General features: G+C 46.6%; 2 protein-coding genes across 3 annotated transcripts in view; one reads left to right on the forward strand and one right to left on the reverse strand.

Moving 5' to 3' along the window:
* KPNA1 (karyopherin subunit alpha 1) overlaps nucleotides 1–576 on the reverse strand; it is a 51033-nt gene extending 50457 nt beyond the window's left edge. The window contains exon 1 of the mRNA XM_066572145.1: nucleotides 479–576. The gene's annotated coding sequence lies outside the window, so the exon portion shown is untranslated. The remainder of the gene's footprint in view (nucleotides 1–478) is intronic.
* Nucleotides 369–16863, forward strand: FBXO40 (F-box protein 40). Of its 2 annotated transcripts, none has more exons than XM_066572142.1 (5): nucleotides 369–450; nucleotides 4400–4485; nucleotides 10408–12303; nucleotides 12822–13307; nucleotides 16584–16863. In XM_066572142.1, the coding sequence occupies exons 2-4, from the start codon at nucleotides 4477–4479 to the stop codon at nucleotides 13017–13019; spliced, it is 2103 nt and encodes a 700-aa protein (XP_066428239.1). In that variant the 5' UTR covers nucleotides 369–450; nucleotides 4400–4476; the 3' UTR covers nucleotides 13020–13307; nucleotides 16584–16863. The 2 variants fall into 2 exon arrangements, with proteins under 2 accessions (XP_066428239.1, XP_066428240.1); XM_066572143.1 differs by lacking the exon at nucleotides 369–450 and having other exon boundaries at nucleotides 4231–4485; nucleotides 10408–12183; nucleotides 12229–12303.
* Nucleotides 16864–19648: the final 2785 nt, after the last annotated feature.

Raw genomic sequence — 19648 nt, forward strand, 5'->3', positions numbered from 1 at the left:
TTGTCCGACTCCGCGCAGCCCACCACGGTCACTTCCGAAGCCGGCGCTTTGGAAGCCAAAGAGAGTCCCTCCAGCCACGAGGAGCCTGTCCCCGGGCAGAGCAGCACCGGCCCGCCTCTCCCCAGTTCCCCCGCCAGCTGCGGGTCCGGGTCCTGGTCCCGGTCCCGGTCCCGGCCCACGCGTGCGCCGCTCCCGCCGCGCCGGCCCCAGCCCCGGCCCGGCCCCGCCCCGCGCGCGGCCCCCGCGCGCCTGTTGCACGCGCGCGCGCGCCCGGGCCGGGGGTTCGCGAGAGGGCTCCAGCCGCGCGCGGCACCCCCGGCCCGGGCCTCCCCTCCCCCCCCGCCACAACCCGAGCCGCCGGCAGCCGATCCCCGCCCGGTCCCTCCTCCCGCGGGGACGCGGCCCCGCGCACCGCCCGGCTGCCGTCACGCTCGCTCCGCCGGAGCCGAGGTAACAGGCCTCCCCCCCGCCCCCGTACCTGCTGCCGGCCCGGCGCGGCACCGCGCTGTCTCCTCTCGGGCCCGAGGCGCGCGAGCGCCGCTCCCTCCCTGCCTCCCTCCTTCCCTCCCTGCCTGCCCGGCGCTGGCTGGCAGCGGCACTGCGCACGCGCGGGGCGCGCCGCGGCGCCCTCTGGGAGGAAGAGCCCTTCCGGCGAGGCCGGCCGGCGGCGGCGGCGGCGCCCTCCTCAGGACGGCGCGGCCCCGAAGGAAAGACTACGGCTCCCGGCAAGCAGCGCGCGCCCCCGCGCGGGCGCGCCTCTCCCGCCACGGAGCACGCCGGGAGTTGTAGGGCGACGGGCGGTGGCGCCGTGCCCGGGAGGGTTTGGGGAGAGGGGAGGAGGCGCCCCGTCCCTTCCCCGCCTGAGGGGCGGTGGCGGCGGCCGCCCGGGAGTGTCGTGTGCTGGGACACGGAGGTGGCGGTGGCTATGGCGCAGCAGCCGCCAATGTCACCGCGGTGTTAGGCCCCAACGCGCCGCCCTCCAGCGCCGCCGCCAGGGAGCTGAAGCGCTGAAAGGGGCAGGGATGTTCCCGGGGCTGTTACGGCCCAGGATAGTGCAGCGGGCTGATGGTTCTACTTTAATTAATGCAGGTCCCCTAGCGGTGGCCTCGGTGCCACCGCAGACCGCGTCACTGCGGGTGCGGCAAGCAGCGGAGCCATTTCGCTGTGCCACGGGCGATGCCGCGGCCGCCTCGGACACAGCGGCGGCCGCGGGCCGGACAGGCTCCTGGTCAGCCACGGTGTACGGTGCGACAGAAACGTACATGAGATTGTGTGGTACCAGCGGGCCCGCACACCCTCAGAGGAGCACAGGGTGACGATGGCAGGAGGGGGAGCCCAAGCAGCACCCGCCAGGCTGCTTCCAGGCCCATTTCGAGGGGCACAGGAGCACAGTGGCGGGTGGGAACCCAAATTAAGGACTCAAGAGAAAGGAACACCCTGTCCAGCCCCATCCCAGGAGCCTCAGCCCCCGAGCACCTTTAGGATTAGGGGTGTAGCTGTCTTCAGAAGTGTGGGACACAGGACAAGATGCAGGGGAAGAGCATTTGGGGATTGCACAGGACTCATTAGGGAATGATTAGGGCAGGAACCAGGGGTGATCTAGGTCACACAGAGAAACAAATATAGCATACAGGAATAAAAAGGGCCAGTCATGTGTCAATGGTTTGTGATGATTTGTCCACATCCTGCACCTGATCAGTGCAGCCTGTCGGGTCTTCTCATTAAACTCCTTTTGCACTTTGCCCTGCGTGAGGAACTCGTGGTCAGAGCACCGCAGGGAGCTGCTGCTGGGGGCTGGAGAGGCCGGGATTGAGGGGCAGCCACTGGGCACTGCCTGAGCCCAGCTGCTGGAAGGAGACACCCTGTACACGTGTGTAAATACTTCTGTAAATACACAGAGGCTCACTAGGGCACCTCTGTCCCGCTCAGCCGTAGCAGAGAGTGGGATGAGGCTGCCAGTGCTGAGTGGGAGGGCTCTGTGTGGATGGATGTGTAATCTGTGTCCATATGCATTTGCTTAATTGGTGCATGTGTGAATTTGTGCACGTGCCTGTAGGGAATACAAACTCTGTCTGGCTATTGCTTGGACATGGGCATGGGGCTGCAGCAGCCTCACCTCTCTCAGGCTACCAGATCTCAGATCATTTTGCCACATCAATAGATACATATATTTGTGTACATACACACACTGGTGTATTTCACGGAGCTTCATATCGAAGCACAGCATTTCTACCCATTGAATTGAGATAAGATAGATTAAAGCAGACAGGCAACAGCTTTCTCCCAAAGCATTTGCCCAAAAAAAAAAAAAAAAAAAAAAAGAAACACACCACCAAAACACCAGTTCTGCTTTTCTTTCAGGGATTTCACGTTTCTTGTACCCTACCTAAGCACATCTGTAATGCAGCAGGAGGTCTGGTTACAGTATTGGCTAGCATTCCTGATATACCTTGAATCAAATTAGCACAGTTATGGGTGGCAGCAGAGATCTTCAGGTTCTCCTGGTTTTGATGAAAGTCTGGTTTCAGGTGCAACGGAGCTAATGCAATGCAGGTACAAGGATGAATTCCTGTTTCCTGTCTCTCTGCTCTTCTGCTCCCTTCTCCCCACCAAGTACATATTTTCAGGCAGGATAACTATGTTCATTCTCCATGTCTTGTGATAACCTACCTAACAGTCACCACAGATGACTCCTTTTTGGATCACAGTCATCACCTGCAGGCAAGGATTTGCAAAACTTGTGTGGGGTGAGGCTGTGAGGCAGCCTACCAGAGAGAGAGGCAGGTCTAGGCTGTCTGGGTCTGTGTGGTCACAGAGCAAGGCATGGAAACAGCAAAAAGCACCACCAGAGTTCCAGCTGTCTGAAAGCAGAGATACCTGAGACCAGGCTGACATCAGGTGCAGGTAAAATTAAGACAGAAGGTAGCTTCATTTCTGACAACAACTTCTGAAGCCCTGAGAGTTTTTGTAATCTGAGTTAATTCAGCTGGAGGGAATTTACTCTTAAACCAATAAACAATTTTGAGCAGAATTTTTCTTCATGCAAAAGCGAGGCACACCCTCAGCATGTTTTTAAACACAGCCTGAAAAGATGACAACAACAGTGAAGGCTGACAAATGACCCTGAGCTGCGGGAGGAAGAGTGGAAGTGGACAGAGTAAACAGATCAGCCATCATGCTGTGATTGGGTTAAATTTGAGTTTAGGCAAAATACCCCTGGCTCTTGTTTTCCCCAGTGCAATGGGATGCCAGAAAATGGTATCACGATAATGCAGCCCTTTCTAAAAAAGGCCACGGAGCCAGACTGCTGACCATATTTAGCTCTACTAAGTTGCAATTGGCACCAGCAAGCCTTGGTTGTCACCCACTGACATTTTGTTCAGCCCTAAAAATGAAAACAGTTGCCTGCAATGTTTCAAGCCATGAGAGTCACTGAGGACTCACAGATGGGAAAGAGAAAGATAAGGCAAAGTATCAAGTTCATCATGATTTAGGATCTCAAGGCCACCACAGCCAAAAGGGTTGTTCTGTGTTTCTGAGGCGGTGAGAGGTAGCAGCAAACAGCAGCAGGGTCACAAGGGATGTCTGCAGCCACATGGGGTGAGCACCCACCAGGGAGGAGCAGCACCTGCCCCATCTGCACCCCTGAACCTCCCTGGCATGGAGGACCTGTCCATACTCACCATCAGTATGAAGTGCTCACCATGGGAGTCACTGTGAAATGCTTTGATGGGTCCATGCCTGCAGTAAAGCTTGACTGCTCTCCTTTGCTTTGCCAGGTTTGGCTGAGGAAGGGTGGTGCTGGGAGCTCTACCCTCGGGCTTACTCTTGGTGGCTGGTGGGACTTTTTCACTGTGCAGTGGAGAGATTGAAGCCTGGGAGTCTCCTGGGGGTCCCTAGAAGGAGGGCAGGCACCTTTGCCCAGCTGCTCAAGTCTGGGCCATTCCCACTTTCCTCTCCTTGTGTCCACCCTGTCTGGACAGATCAGAAAACCACCACTGCTGTCTGTGCAAGCTGCTGCATCCAGTGACAATGGGAACTGGGTGACAATTCCAACTGCAGAAACCACAAACTGGTGTGAGCACCAAGAGGAGTTAAGTTGTCAAGGGCAAACCTCCATCAGAGAGCAGCAGGAAGCTGATACAGGGCTGGGGAAGGGGTTTGATCTTTTCCTCTCATGCAGGGGACACAGACTGCTATTGGTTCTGCCTCTCCACTTGTCTGCAAAGTATCACTCCAGGAGTGACAGAGTTAACAAATACAGTGGAGGAGACAGCTCTGTAAGCTGAGCTACGTGGTCACATGCACAGGTTTTATTTTTAACATCCCAAAACTACTTGATGTTTCTGCCTGGGCTTGCTCCGTGTCCTTCTGTTCTCTTCTCTTTCTTTGTGTGCAGTTCTCCCTCACCCACCTCGCTTCAGCCCAGCTGAGCACAACCAGGAGAGAAGTGTTTGGTACGTGCACAGGGGCTCTATGATCAAGGTAAGGCTTTGTAAATAGAGTTGGAGGTTTTTTTGGACAAACCTTGATGGAATGTAATGGTTACTATAGCAAGCTATAAAAATCAAGACATCTTCAAAACAGCCTTAGTAATTAAGATGAAATAGAATAATCATGAGATGTCTTAAATGACACTCTAAAACAGAGGCAGCTGGTAACTGTGAGCACTTCTGTGACATACTACTCTAAAAAAAAAACCCTCCATAATATATTCAGTGAATTAGCTGTAGTTTGCAGCACTGCATGCAGGATTTTAAAAAAACTAAAATGATTGTAAGATGGGAGCTTCAGCAGCAGATCAGATGATAAATCAAAAATTCAATTTCTGTTATTTTCAGGAAACTCAGAATACAAGAACATACAGTAAGGGTCAGAGGAAAGGCAAGAGCAATCTTATGGCAAAAGTGCTTATACTTAAAATTAAATGAGTTTTGTAGATTGAGACTGCAAACTTTATGTTGGAAATCTAGACTGAATGAATGATGGAGTAAGAATTGCAAGAGTTAAAGGTACTACTGTACTATTTAGTCTTGTGACTGCTTAGCAATTTTTATTCATTAATCTCTTTTATTTTTATTTTATGACTTAGATCTTAACCAGTAGCTCTGAGTTTCTTTATACTGGGCACCTTTCAGAAAAGTATGTTAATGAGATTGTTACCAGAGCATAAAATAGAACCCGAGCCCAAAGAGAAAAAAAACATGGTTTGGACCATTACCCTCCTTTTTTTTTTTTTTTCCTTAAACTGCAGCCAAACTGGACCTATTCTTTTAAAGCACCTGTTGAACTCAAACCAAGACCAAACCCATTTCCTAGTTACCAATGCAAAGTGAAATTTTGCTTGACTGTGTCTACCAAGGACAGCACAGGGACCCCTGCCAGGTTCGAGGAGCAGCAGAGCAGCTCCATGTCACAGCCTGCTGATCTGCCTGTCTCCCACAGGACTCCCCAGCAAGCCCAGCACATGATGCTGGTGCTGAGCTATCCTGCACTATGCCACCAGCCCAGGGGACCATTTCAGCACCTGGAGTTTTTGGGTGGGATTCTCTCAGATGAGCTATGGCTACATTGCACCAGGTAGGGAGGAGCAAGAAACATTGCTGATCCAGGTGTTTTAGTGGGGAATGCAGTGCAGGGTTCCCACCAGCAGTGCCCTGTGTTACCTGTGCCTCACTGCTCTGAAGTCTCCCTGCTCCTCCTGTAACAGCTTTAGTGCATTTCACCAGACAGAAATTGCACAAGCAAATTTTGGTGCCACTTTACTGCCTGTGTGCAGCACAGATTTTCCAGGCAAGGGGGAGGCCTGATGGTGCAACAGCTTCTCTTGATCTCCGTGGTCCTGCATGTCAGGTGTAGGGAGCTAAGGAGAAGCTGATGTGCTGTTCTGAGAACCTAAGCAACAGGCATGCTCCAGAAGATAGGCAAAGAACATGAATTGAAGTCCTTGCCCAACTGCTGCACTATACTGTGGATTTATTTTTTCGGTACAAAGCAATTCCAACTTGTTCAGCAACTCTGAAATAGTGTTTATTGCCATGAAACACCACAGCCTCATCCAGATGATACCCAGAAGGAAATACAGGCAGTAGCTCCCTAATTGTCACAGCTTCATCCTTCCATTGTTGGGCTTATCCAACAAGTCAGTTGTTTCACAGAAAATCTTACTCCTCCTCATGTCTTATGCTAAGGATTTGAAGTTCACCAGGATTGCTCTGGAATCAAAGTGCCCCTGTAAAATCCATGTGAACTTGTTCAAGATCACCTCAAAAGCAGATCTTGTTTATGCTCACTATTAGTCTTATTGCTGAAGATTTCATCTACACCTTTAATTCTCCCTTTCCACCTGCCGTGAGCCGTGCCATACTCACTGCCTCATTTAAAGCTTGGCTGGCAGTGAGTATTGTACAAGGTCAGTCTGAAATGGCAACTGCAGAGCAGGAGTGCCATCAAGGACAGTGACCCACTGTGCTGAGTGCCAAGGGGGTCACCCAAGCTGTAGCTGACCCTGCTGTGGGTGTTGAGGTGTCGAGTTTGACTTATTTAGAGGTCCCCACGATTCCAGGTGGCATTCTTGGATTTGCTTTTTATTTTGTGTCTAAGGAGAGGACTTAAGAAAACTTGGGCTCCTAGGATTCATGTACAAATGCAGTGCATTATGGTTTCCAATGGCATAGTGATTTTGTCCTCACCTCTAAGAAATATAAATAGCTATTTAGCAAAAGGAGACCCAAGCCTGATTTCTTGACAAGGTTGTTAAGCAAGTAGTGATTGAGGAAGAGCAGTGCATGAAAGGAAAAGAAAATCACTAGTTAAAGAAGACTTACTTGGTGTCCTAGAAAATGTGATTCTACAGCTGGCTCTGCCAAAGTTTTTGTGCAGGAGGCATGCAACTGCAAGTGAAACATAAGAACCTGAGCATCTCTATGCTTGGCATTTTTGTCTGGCATTTACATATTTGTATAAAATACCATCTTTAATTCTATATATTTTTATCTTTCTAAACTTTATTTCTACATCTGCTAAATAGAAGCAATAGTATTTTTCAACCTCAAGTGCTTCTCTAGTATTGTAAAGATAAATTCATTATTGTGAACACGATCAGATCTAAGATAGTAAATATACTGACATGAAAATTCCTATATGGTAAGACAATTCCCCTCAAGATTTCAGTATAATAAAGATGAGATAAACGCTATATATTGGCTAACAAGGATTAAAAGAAATAGAGAACATTGCCTATCTGCCCTATACACTTCACCAAAAGTATTCACATTCCTTCTGGTGTAACATTATATATAACTTCAACATTCTTGGCTCCAGTATATGGATGTGAACTTTCGTGAGATTTTTTTAGGAGCTTGTTATCATGTTGTAAAATTTAGAAATTGTTTTATGTTCATTTGCAATCTCATCTCTGAGGCACTCTTTAGGGTCATTATCTGGGATTCTGGTGGCCCTTTTTGATGTTTCTTCAAACTGGGAGGTATCTCTTGATTCTGTGCAAAGAGCTCAGGTACAATATATGACCTTAGTATGTCAAATGGTCAATCACATACCAAATGAGAAAATACTTGTATTATTTTGGCTCATTGACTGCAAATTAATTAAATGTCTCCTGAAAATAAATTTTAATTGGTTTATAAACTGTAAGTTATTATCACTGAACTGGCCCACTCCAGACACAGACATAGCTGCAGTTAAAATAGCAGCTGTATATTTTTAAACCTTACTTGATTTGCTGTCATTATGGTCTAAAAATATGTACCAAAGTGGACATTCTTTTCTTACACAGTAGCTTGAACATGATTGAAGTAATCATTTCTGGTTTGTTTGGGTTTTTTTTGTTTCCTAACCCAGACCTGGAGAAATTTTGCAAGTTGCAGGGAATCAAGAAGTGTACAAGTTTAGAGAAATGTTTTGTCACCTGACTTATCTGTGTGTCACCTGCCTCTGGATGTTACGGATCAAACCTACTGACGCAAAATTTGTAAACTTTCTGCTGAGTGATTTGAGTTTATAGTTTGTGTACTTGCAATAATACCATCAACTAAACCTTAGTCAACTAAATTATCAATTAAAATACAGAGCTCCTGATTACTGGCATGTCAGAATAGAAGAAGCATTCAAACCCTGATAAATATCAGAAAGAAACTCTCTGTCCCTTCTTCCTGTCCTTTATGTTCACAGATTTGACAATGAGAACAGAGGAATAGATATCTTTTGTCTGAAAAGAACAGCATATACAAGTTAGAGATGAGGTAAACTAAACTAAAAAATGCCTGAATAATGAGGAAGACTGATTCTGCATCTGAATGCTGTGATATGGTCACTTTTCAAAAACAAAGCATGTCTTTTCCTTCTCTACACATGATTTGGACGGGGTTCATTTCAGCACACAGCAATGTGAAAGCAAGTTTCTCTGCAGAAACTTTGCCATCAGTCCTTTCTGTGTTTTGGAGAACAAGAAGGGCTATGCCTCTAATGTAGGGGGGGTTTTTATCAACTATTTCTCCCCAAGAGTTACTTTTGCAGTGGAAAGTATTGTTCACACAGTCATGTTTTTATTGCAGTGTAATGTACCCAGCCTTCCTCTGACCTTATGCAAGTCATGGCTGGGACTATTTTTAGAGATTATATTTGCAGCAAAATGCTACAAGAATGAGAGCAGCAAGGATGCCGCCAGTGTGAAATAAATCCATCTGTATCTCCTGCTTCTCTGAACTGCATAAAAGTAGATGTAACTAAGCAGCCGAAAGCAGGACAGGTGCCACCCCAAACCACATGTATTTAAGGGCTTGGTGTGGCTGAGGCCACCCTGGCTAGCACGCTGGTGTCACCTCTGTGCAGAAGCCAGCATTTCCTAAGGCAAGGCAGGGATGTTATAAAGGGAAGGGTTTATTTTCTGCATTGCTGTCTTGAGCTCTTTCCTTGCAAAGGTGGTGGTACCTTATACTTGAGTTCAAGTTTGTCTCTGAGTAAAGGGACCACCAAGGGTGTGCGTTCCTTTACTCTGCAGAGCCAAGAAGGAATGGGGTTGATTCATTAGGAGGTGTAAGTAGGTATTGATCAGCACTGGAAATTGCAAAAGAACAAAGTTGTGTTGAGCAATTAATGCACATCAAATTTCCAAATGTGAGTGTTGGTATTTAGTGCAGAGACCCACAAGCATTGCCTTTCCCAGACGTCTTTCCTTCTCCAGTGTTGTTCATGGCTTCCACTGCTAGGGTGTAAAGGTGTGAAAGATATGAAGTTAAGAGAACACCTTCAAGAAAGACAGAGGAAGTTCTTCACATAGAATCTCTTTCCCTCAGCCTCAGCCCACTTCCTCTGCAGCACACCTCTCCCCACAGCTAGGTCACTTAACCCTGGGTTTGCAAAAGAAAAGCATCTAGGTAAACACTACTTTTCTTGAACTTGTTTTCTTTAACCTAAGAAAAATAATACAAAGTCTAAATTATTTTACTACCAATTCCTGTCTTTTCTCAGAGCCAAGTGAGAGTCTTCTGGGGCTATGATAGTTCTTACTGCATGAAATGGCAGGGGGGGAAAATCTGTCAAAATTTTTTTCCTATTTTCACATAAAAAAGAAAAGCACCCTGGGTCCTGTTTAAAAACAAAACTCATGTTCTTCCTTATCGTTAGCTTTTTCTTTCAACAAAGATTCACAGTGATTCCAGAACCAGGTGGAATGCAGCTCCTATAGTAAGGAGCAGGAAGTCAAAAGCTGGGAGGTTTCTACTTGCAGCAGGTCTTCTATGGGCCAAGTTACTGATACCATTTGAAGGTATCCAGGGAAGAAGTGACTGAGCAACCTCTAGTTCTGTAAGCTAACAATTGGAGTGTGAGGGTAAATCAGGAAAGCAGAGTAAAGAAGGCCAAGGAAACTAGCTCTTACCCAGGCTGTTTTCCACACTGGAATAATCCTGAAGATAATCCTCACTCTTGACCTTGGTGGTTAGAGCAAAGGGAGGTTCACTGTGCAACAGTCATGTCTTTGTGGGGAGATGAGAAGAGGCCTAGACCAAATCTAGAGAGGAAAAAAGAATATAATTTTTCCTACTCAGTGTTGAGGAAGTGGGATGCTCCTTCACTGTGCCCCTAGCAGTCTTGATTTCAGCAGCCTGGTGAAATGCTGGGACAGAAAACAGCTCATACCCTGGCTGCCTGAGCTAAGGAGTAAAGACCTTGTCTGTGTCTGTGCTCTACTAGGCCAGGCTGTACTGTGGGGCTCAGAGGTGATATGTGACTGCATGGAGCTGGCAGTCACTTTCTCACAGCCTCATTCCCACCAGAAGTGCATGTTAACACCTCATGTGTGGAAACCAGCTATGGGCATGGAGGGTCTGTGGCCCTCCTCGTTCCTTCAGACAATAACTCTTGTCTCCTTGTCTTTGCCACACACAGCACCAGGCCCAGAAAGCTCCCCCTGGGCAACACAGGCACTGTGAGCGATGTTTCAGCCGGCACTGCCGCGCACCCATTGAGATCTCCGTGTCCTGCATGGTGATCAGCTGCCGCCTCCATTGCGGGGCCACCTTCCACATGTGCAAGGAGGAGGAGCACAAATTGCTCTGCCCCTTGGAGCAGGTGTCCTGCCTCAACTCAGCCTATGGCTGCCCTTTCTCCATGGCCCGCTTCAAGCTGGGGAAGCACCTCCAGGTCTGTCCAGCCAGTGTTGTCTGCTGCTCAATGGAGTGGAACCGTTGGCCAAACGTGGATTCAGACACAACACTGCACAAGAATATTATGAAAGAGACCTTGAATGAAGAATGTCTGGACACAGCTTTGGCACTCAGAGACCAGAAGATACTTTTCAGGGCTTTGAAAGTAGCTGAATTATTTCCAGAGTGGAGGAAAAAGGATGAACTGGAAGAACTAATGGATCAAGCCATGGGTGGGGAAGCAGGTGCTGTGGGAGGAGCTGCCTGTGGTTCCCAAGAGGGCAATGACCAGTCTGAGCTCAGCCAACGTGAGCGGGAAGATTTGGCAAAGGACAAAGAGGGAATGGATCTGGGGAGTTACAAAACATGGGAGAACATTTTCAGCAAAGAGCTTCTGGCTTGCCAGGTAACAGGCTCAGCAACCAGCACAGGACAAAAGACAGAGGAGGCTTCCAAGAAAACAGCAGCAGCCTCCCGTGCTGCCAGCTCCACAGAGAAGGCAAAGGAAGGACCTGATGGTGCAGAAGAGGGAAAGGGCCAAAAGTCTGAACAAGTAACACCAAGTAGAGAACTGAATGGACTGGCTCCCTGGCAAGAAGGGGTCCTGGAAAGGCTGAAGAAGGAAGTCGGTGTAGCGGATTACAACATGTATCTGGTCCATCACGGGGGAATGCTCATCCGCTTTGGCCAGATGGCTGCTTGCACTCCCAGAGAAAAAGATTTTGTCTATGGGAACTTGGAAGCCCAGGAGGTGAAGACTGTCTACACCTTCAAAGTGCCAGTTAGTTATTGTGGCAAAAGAGCACGACTAGGAGATGCACTGGGCCACAAGATGCCAACTTCAGACAAGTCAGTGGATACCTCAGAACTGGGAATAAACATAGAAGAACTACCTAAGACAAATATAGTTGAAGCCACACTGCTGTGTGCTCTGGAGAAAGAGCTGAAAGGCCATGAGATCTCTGAAGCAAGAGGTATTGATGGACTCTTTGTGGATTTTGCAACACAGACATACAGCTTTCCTTTGGAGCCCTTCTCCTCCAGCGCAGTTCTAGCGGATATTCTGGATGAAAACAGCCCACCAGAACTGCACATGGAGCTCTACACTGAATGTGTAACCAGAAGACACAACAAAAGCAGTTCAGCTTTCACATTCACTTGCAGTCATTTCTTTAGGAGGGATGAGTTCCCATTCCACTTCAAGAATGTGCACGCTGATATCCAGTCATGCCTGGATGGATGGTTCCAGCATCGCTGCCCACTGGCCTACTTGGGATGTCCTTTTGTCCAAAATCACTTCTGCCCTGAGGGACTTAAGGCCAAGGTTATTTACAGCAAGCCTCTCAAGACATTTGCTATTAAGCCAGAGGTGGACACCCTTCTTGCTGAACCGGGCAAGTGCAATTTCATAGTGGATAGTCGAGGGAGAAGCAAGGACTTGCTGAGCAGCCTCCCAGTGGAAGTGCTCAAGTACATTGCAGGATTCCTGGACAGCTTCAGTTTATCTCAGCTATCACAAGTGTCAGTGCTCATGAGGGACATATGTGCCACTCTTCTTCAAGAGAGGGGAATGGTTCTGCTGGTGTGGGAGAAAAAAAGATATTCCCATGGTGGTACTTCTTGGAGAGCTCGCAAAAAGGCAAGTGACTGTGACACTAGGAAAAAGAGTCATGAGTTCTCTTCAGATAAAACATGGGGATGACAAGAAAAGCTGCATATAAATATGCAGATGTGGGGAAGGTTCATGAGGTTGTGAATTTGCACAGGGGTTTGTTGTCAGGGCCCAGGGCTGTAGGGTGCAGTACATCTAACAAAAGGATGAAGGTGTAACTAGACATTTTCTGAAAGTCCCCACCCAAGCTCATCTTGGGTAACCCATTTGCATGTGCACCATTTCTAGGCACTGAGAACTAAGAATTCCTGATATTTAAGTACTACCATCCCCATTAAAAATGGCAGGTGATAACTAAAGCAGCAAAAACAGCAAGTATGAAGTACATAACAATACAGACCCATTTTCACTTGCTATGCCAGCCCTGCACCATCAGACGTTCATTGCAGTGTCCAGAGTGAGTAATGCACACCCATTGTAAGCATAGACAGACATTTAAAGTCCTCATTTTCTCTTCCCAATTCCTATCCCCTCTCTTGCATTAGATCTGGCAGTTCAGCAGCCTGTTCTCCAGAGTTCACAACTGGCAGCGCAGCGATGTCCCGAGCATGTCGGAGCACCTGAGGAATTGTCCCTTCTACCAGGCGGAGCACAGGACAGACCCCGTGCTGCTGACGGGCATGAGCGAGTCTCAGGAGCAGACTCGAAAGACTTTGGTCTCTACTTTCAAGCACAGAGTCTGAACAACTTACTTCCCCTCTGCCATGCTCCCTTCAGGGCTCTGAGATGAAGATTTGGGGATTCAGGTGTAAAGATTGTTGCTTCCAGCTCTTCTTTGGACATACAAAATTGGCTTCTCCCCAGCTGCATTTGAAACCTCTGCATTTTTTTCCCCTACATTAATTTTTTAAAGCTTCGACCACTGCGTACTAACTTCACATGCTTTCGGTTTTCTGTTCCTGGTTTAATACAACATCCTGAAGAAAGCAATGAGGATCTTATTTGAAAACAGCATTTTTACATCCTTGAAGGTAGGCTGCTGCTCCTTTACCATGTGCCTGAGATAAGCAAGAGCGGTTAATGTACTTAGCTCAAATAGATCTGAAACACCTTAGTTTTGTCTGAAAAGCCAAGTTCTCGGAGCACAAGTAGGTACCCTCCTGCCTGGCAGACCTAGGGACTGCTAACCTGCTCTGAGACGTGGGCAGAAAAAAGGACACCCCAAAATTACATGAATTAATTAAAACTCCAGTGACAACTTGGGAATTCACTGTGCAGCCACAGACCATCATTTAGGACCCTAAGGCAAGCATACCTAGTTGAGTGCAAGCCTAAGGCTGAGCTCATGGGAGCATTCAAACGAAACCAAAGCAAGCAAACTTGTTCTTTGTTAGAAGTAACCAAGTGGCAAATAATTTCAGAGACTCAATTGACTTTTTATATTTTAAAGTAACAACTTTCTGTGTTTTATCTGAAAATTCATTAAAGCCATTAAAGAATATTTGAAGTCATTTTCAGAACACCTTACCAACTCAGTTTTACAGATTCTAATTGTAAGCAACTGAAAACAGGATGTCAAAGAAATAATATTCTTTTCTATAAAAGAAAAGTAACTCAGTAACCCATTCAGTAACTGTATGGATAATGTTTGCTTCAGTTGAATGGTCTGGAGCATAGAATCTTTTTTTACAGATCAGAAGACTGGTTAGGATTTGGTTTATCTTTTCATAAATACAATAACCAAAACCAGAATGGGCTTGCTGAGGCAACGGATGAGAGGGAACAGACATGTTACCAGCAGTGTCTGTCTCATTATACTGCTTGAAACCATTCCAGTGGTGCTAGTCAGAAATGCCATGGATGTGATGGTGGGTGAGATTCCTCTGAAACAGCTGTAAATTTGTCAGCTTAGGACAGTTTCCAGCCACTGCACAGCCACAGGGTGCTGACTCACCCCCTTTCTTTTTTAAGTTCTTAGCCAGAAGTGTGAGCTCAGGACTGAGGTCTGTCTTTCATCCCTCTGTCTCAGGCAGGAGAACCTTGCTGGGAGCTGGGATATTTGCTGGCCTGGAGCACTGCTCTTCTCACCTGTGCTGGCCAGGTGCAAGCTGGCTCAGGCAGATGGAGGATATGTGCTGCCCTTGCCATTCTTGACCTCACTGCAGATGTGGGATGAGGTGGCCATGCAAGAAGGAGCCCTCTCTTACCCAGAGAGGTTTCTGATGCACCTGAGCTGAGTGCTTGGTAACCAAAGGCATGAATTGCATGGTGACCCAAACCACCCTAAGTACAGCTCAGCCTTGCCTACACTTGCAGCTTAAGTGGTCCCTGTGAGATTTTTAACCATATGAGGATGTTTTTCATCTCCAGACACACACCCTCAGGGGCATACAGTCTGAGCTGTGAGGACAGTGGAATGGTCCCAGGAACAGGAAAAGCAGCACTTCTTTTTTCTTTTTCTTTTTCTTTTTCTTTTTCTTTTTCTTTTTCTTTTTCTTTTTCTTTTTCTTTTTCTTTTTCTTTTTCTTTTTCTTTTTCTTTTTCTTTTTCTTTCTCTTTTTCTCTTTTTCTCTTTTTCTTTTTTCTTCTTTTCTTTTATGCTACTCTATTTTCTGCCCCTAGAGATCCTTTCTGGGAAGTCTCACAATGCTTTAGACACGAAAATTAACTTCTCTGCACAGGTATCCTGCAGAAAACACAAGTAGCATCCCAGGTTTATAAAGAGGAAATGGAAGGAAATGAGCACAGGAAACCTAAGCTGGGCCAGGAGCAGTTAGAACCACTCTGATCCTTCATCCTGAGGCTTAAGCCACTGCACAAAAACAAACTGTCCATCCTTTAAAGCTGCTTACAAAAACTCACGTCTTCAAAACATTCCATAACATGAGCTGCCCAATATTATCTCCTTGTTTCACCCAGCAAAGTTGACAGATGTGAAAACATACAGCCAGAATTCCTAACTTCCTAGGTCTCTAGGAATACCTAAGAGACCTAGAATTCCTAGGTCTCTACATCAGGGACTCATTCTTCACTTACCATGTATCTGATTTTGAAGAATGCTGAGCACCCAACTGTAGCTGCAGACCACAATATCTGCAAATGCATGTCCAAAAATTGGGTGCCAGAATCTATGCTGGGTGCTTGAAAATGGAGCCACTTACTTTTATGGATAATTTGGGGAGGGTGGAAAAAAAGATTGCTTAAATAATAAGGTCTCAGAGTAAGTCAGTGTTCAAGGCTGGCAGGAGGCGATGAGAAATTTCAGCCTGTGAACAATCTCTCACATGATCAGCCACTTTAGCTGCTGTAAAGTGCTGTGGCTGCCCTGAAATTTTGGCCTATGTTAGGTGTGAATTTGGCTCATTTTACCTTTAGTGCCAGTGTCACCAGCACCGCTGCCATTCTGCTCCTGGCTGCCTTCTGTCAGTTCCAGAAGATTTTGTTCTTGCCACTCCCTGCTCCTGGAGATGGCACAACTTCAGTTCCAGCCTTATTAAAATGGATTCTGCTTATTCCCTCCACAGGGAATGCCTGAGTCAGACTTCAGGGGGATGCAACCTTTGGAAATACGATTGTTGAGGTCAGAGTTAGGAATATTGCAACCCTTACCTTGTGGGATCAGCCAGGGTGTGCATAGAACATCCAGGAGACTGGATCATTTCCCTTCTGGCTCATTTCCCTTCTTCCCTACAGGGCATGCTGGAGAGACACAGAGTGTTCATTCATAGAGAGAAATATTTGCTCCTGTGAATATATAGGTGTATTTCTGAAAAACTGTAAATTTGATTAAGTAACCTTCAGCATATCCAGTCAAAGCTGAAAATCCACAGCCAAAATCTTCAGGTTAGTCTGGTCAACCTGATCTGGGAGAGGCAAAGCTGTACAGGGACGGGAAGATCACCCTTGCATTTCTGCATACTCACCTGGCCAATGTCAGCAGGGAGCTGCTTCTCACTTCATCCCAGCCTTACCAGGGGTGGAGAGCTGTGGGCTGGTGTCAGATGCAGTTTTACTAATCTCAGGGTCATGCCAAGCTAGCTCAGTGTTGGTGGTCCTGCCATTAGCAGAGTCAGCAGAAGATTTAGGAGCTGGAGGGAACTGAATTTTCCTGCACTGTGTGTCTTGGTGAGCACACTGCTGGCTTATTTAAAAGGTGAGAGCCTTTGGTTTGGGTTCAGCAAGTCCTTAGCTGCTGGTTTGAGTCTGTAATTTGGCAAAGAAAACTTTGGTTAAATCTCAGCTTGAGTAATTTGATTAGAAGAAACTGATCATGTGGTGTCTTTCAAAATAGTCTATTGTTTTGGCAGGGTCTGAACTGGAAAAGGGGATCCAATTCCAGCAGAGCATTGAGGTTGCTCTCAGTCCAGCCCCCACACTCTGGATCTTCATGACTTTGATCTTGTTTGTGCTGTCCTCAAGTCCTGTGAAGTGCAAGAGCAATACTCCACACACTCCAGGCTGATGTGTCTTGCAGTGTTTCCTCTCACTGGAAAAGTGGAAATGAAATGAAGGCATCGTGGAAATCAGAAAGGTCAGAGCAGGGCAAAAAAACTCATGACAAGAGAAGACAGGAACCAGAAAAGGTAATGGGTTTGGATAGAGAGACCTGCCTCTTTGTAGGTGGTGTGAGGAGGGGCAAGAGGAGACAGGTGAAAGGGCACAGGAATGAAAGGAGTTGGGATGTGCTGCCAAAACCAGAGGTTTTCTGGATAGAAGGATTTCCTTGAGAAAGACTCTGGAAGTTCCAAACTGGTGCTATACAGTAACATGGGGCAGAAGATAATTTTTAAGGGGTGAAAGGGCAAGTGACCTGCTGACATGTATCCTAAGTCTGGGTTGAGGAAAGGAATTTTTTGATGGACCTCCAACTCCCAAAACTGAGAGAGCACAGATCAAGTGAAGTTTATCTGAACAGTGCCTGTTATTTTGTGAAACTCTGTAACTCCTTGTTGCATTCTTAGGAATAAAAATTATTATGGTATTAAAAAATCCATTCAAATTCAGGTCCTAGATTGTTTTCTTGACTTCATCACATAAATGTATGTTTTGCCTTCAAACGAGGTGTGGCAGTTCCTGTAGTCTCATATTCATTATGCTCCTGTCCTCTGCTCTGCTCTTCACTATCATTTTCCTGGTTGAAGACTTTTATTTATATATGTTTTATATTTATTTAATTTTAACAAATATTTTTAGGTTTGACCTCACCTTCTTTACACAGCCACTTTCTCCTTCCTGATTCAGTTATTTACTTAAATGAAAAACTATCTCTTCTTTTAAAAATCCATTTTCCAGATTCCAGATTCCAGATGCTACATTATATCTACAAAGATATGAAGAAAATTTTTCTCCTTACCCTTCACCTTGTGGTTGTTCATCCAGGTAGTTACAGAGGGGCTTTTGCTTCTTTGCTTTGCATGTTCCAGAGATACTGCACATCTCTGTCAGAAATTCTGAGCATCTTTCACATACAGTTTCCTTACCACTGCGTTCTGCACTAAAGATTCTCAAATTCCTTGGGGTTTAATTTCTTTTGAAACAAAACATGCATAAGCAGTGCAGGTTTATTCTTATTTATCTTCCCACTGAATTTATATGTAAGGAAATTATGATCACACACTCCAAATTTATTTTTGATGGCCACCTGCTCTATGACTTAATTGCTATTTACAGCTAACAAATCTTTTGTAAGTTCAGTGATGGTTTGGTGAAGGAATTTGTCATGTCATGCTGAGAATCACAGGCCTGAGGCCCATTATGATGATGAGAGATGATTCACTGGTCCATAACTCTGAAGTTATTTTCCCCATGTTAGCAGAGTTCTTACTGGGGTTTATCTCTTTTAATAATTTGCTCTCTCCCTACATATCCAGGTATGAACTCGAGCAGTTCATGGATGACACTGAGCTGCACCACAGAAAAGCCTCTTTTAGCTTTCTGAGTTCCATCTAAACAACCTGTAACATCATACATGTGGTATTAATGAACTGGTTTTGTTTTCCTTTCTACCAGCCCTGAACAGCAGAATGTTTTACACCGGGGATGACTGTTAAGCTACCATGTTGCTGGTACTTGCCTGGTACCTAGTTTACACCCTATATTGTTTCCTACCGATATCTAGAAGGTGGTTACAAAGATAATGGAGCCAAGGTCTTCTCAATAGTACCAGGTGATGTATCAAGGGACAGTGGCAACAAAATGAAACTTTGTAGGTTGGGGCTGAACCTCAGGAACGACTTTTTTACCAGAAGGGCAAAAAAGCCCCACTGGGACAGGTCCCTAGAAAGGTGGCAGTATCTCCACTCTTGGAGGGTTTCCAGATTTGGACAAAATTATGGTGACCTGAGTGAGTCAAAGGTTGGACCAGAGACCCCTGGAGGTCTCCTCCCAGCATCACTTCTCTGATCCCATAGCATCACTTGAGATTCCCTCAGTGCCACCCTGGCCTCACCTGCTTCCCTTGGCTGAACTAGATGGTTCTTTGGCTGCTGCTTTTTTCTGCTGCTGCTTCTCTCATCACAAGGAGTGTATTCTTTACCCTTGATGTCTAGGCCTCTGCTCATTGATACCTCTTATCTGTCATCACATAGTGATTTTACAGGTTTTCATCTCCCTGAGTAGGAAAACAGATCCACAGCACTCTCCCCGCAGCTGCAGCACCACTGAATAGCTCCCTTGAACTCGATGCCTTCATGGTAAAGCTGTGCTTTGTTGGAATATGTGGGTGCCCCTCTGAGAGCATGGGTAATGCTGGACAATAACCTGTAGGGCCAGGGGAGCACAGGTGAGTGCATCTCAGACTGGCAGGGACTCACAGGATGTGCTGGTAGGTGTGTGTGATCTTAGCCTGGAGAGGCAGAGGGAGCACCAGGCAGAGCAGCTGGCTACATCTGACAGCTCATGGCTCCTGAGCATAGCTTCTGCAGGAAGAGTTTATATTCCTTGTAAGGCTTTTCCAAGCAGGACTCAACTGGTGGGTGAGGATGGGACTGGGATGCAGAGGGTAAGGCTGTATCCAGACCTCTGAACTGTGTCTGGTGCTTATCATGGTTTCCTGCAGGTGTGTATCCATGATTTCAGCTGCCCACAGCAAGGGTGAGCTCTGTTACTGTGAGGAGAGGAAACAGGCCCGCAGAGAAGCAGTCAACTTCTCCCCGTGTGTTTGAAAGACAGAGAAAAGGCAGCAGTTAAACACCCTCAGAGCTCATCCATTTCCTTTCTCACAGCTTCTTTTATCCTCAGTGACTTCTTCCTGCAAAGCCAGGGCTAAATTGGCAGCTGCTGGTGGCACTGCACTCCCACGGGGCTAAAGGGGAGCTGGAGCTGGCTCTGCCACTGCAGAGCAACTATCTTCTTTCCAGCTGAAGAAGGTTTT

Source organism: Molothrus aeneus, chromosome 2 (genome assembly GCF_037042795.1).
Source record: "Molothrus aeneus isolate 106 chromosome 2, BPBGC_Maene_1.0, whole genome shotgun sequence".
In the NCBI taxonomy this organism is placed as follows: Eukaryota; Metazoa; Chordata; class Aves; order Passeriformes; family Icteridae; genus Molothrus; species Molothrus aeneus.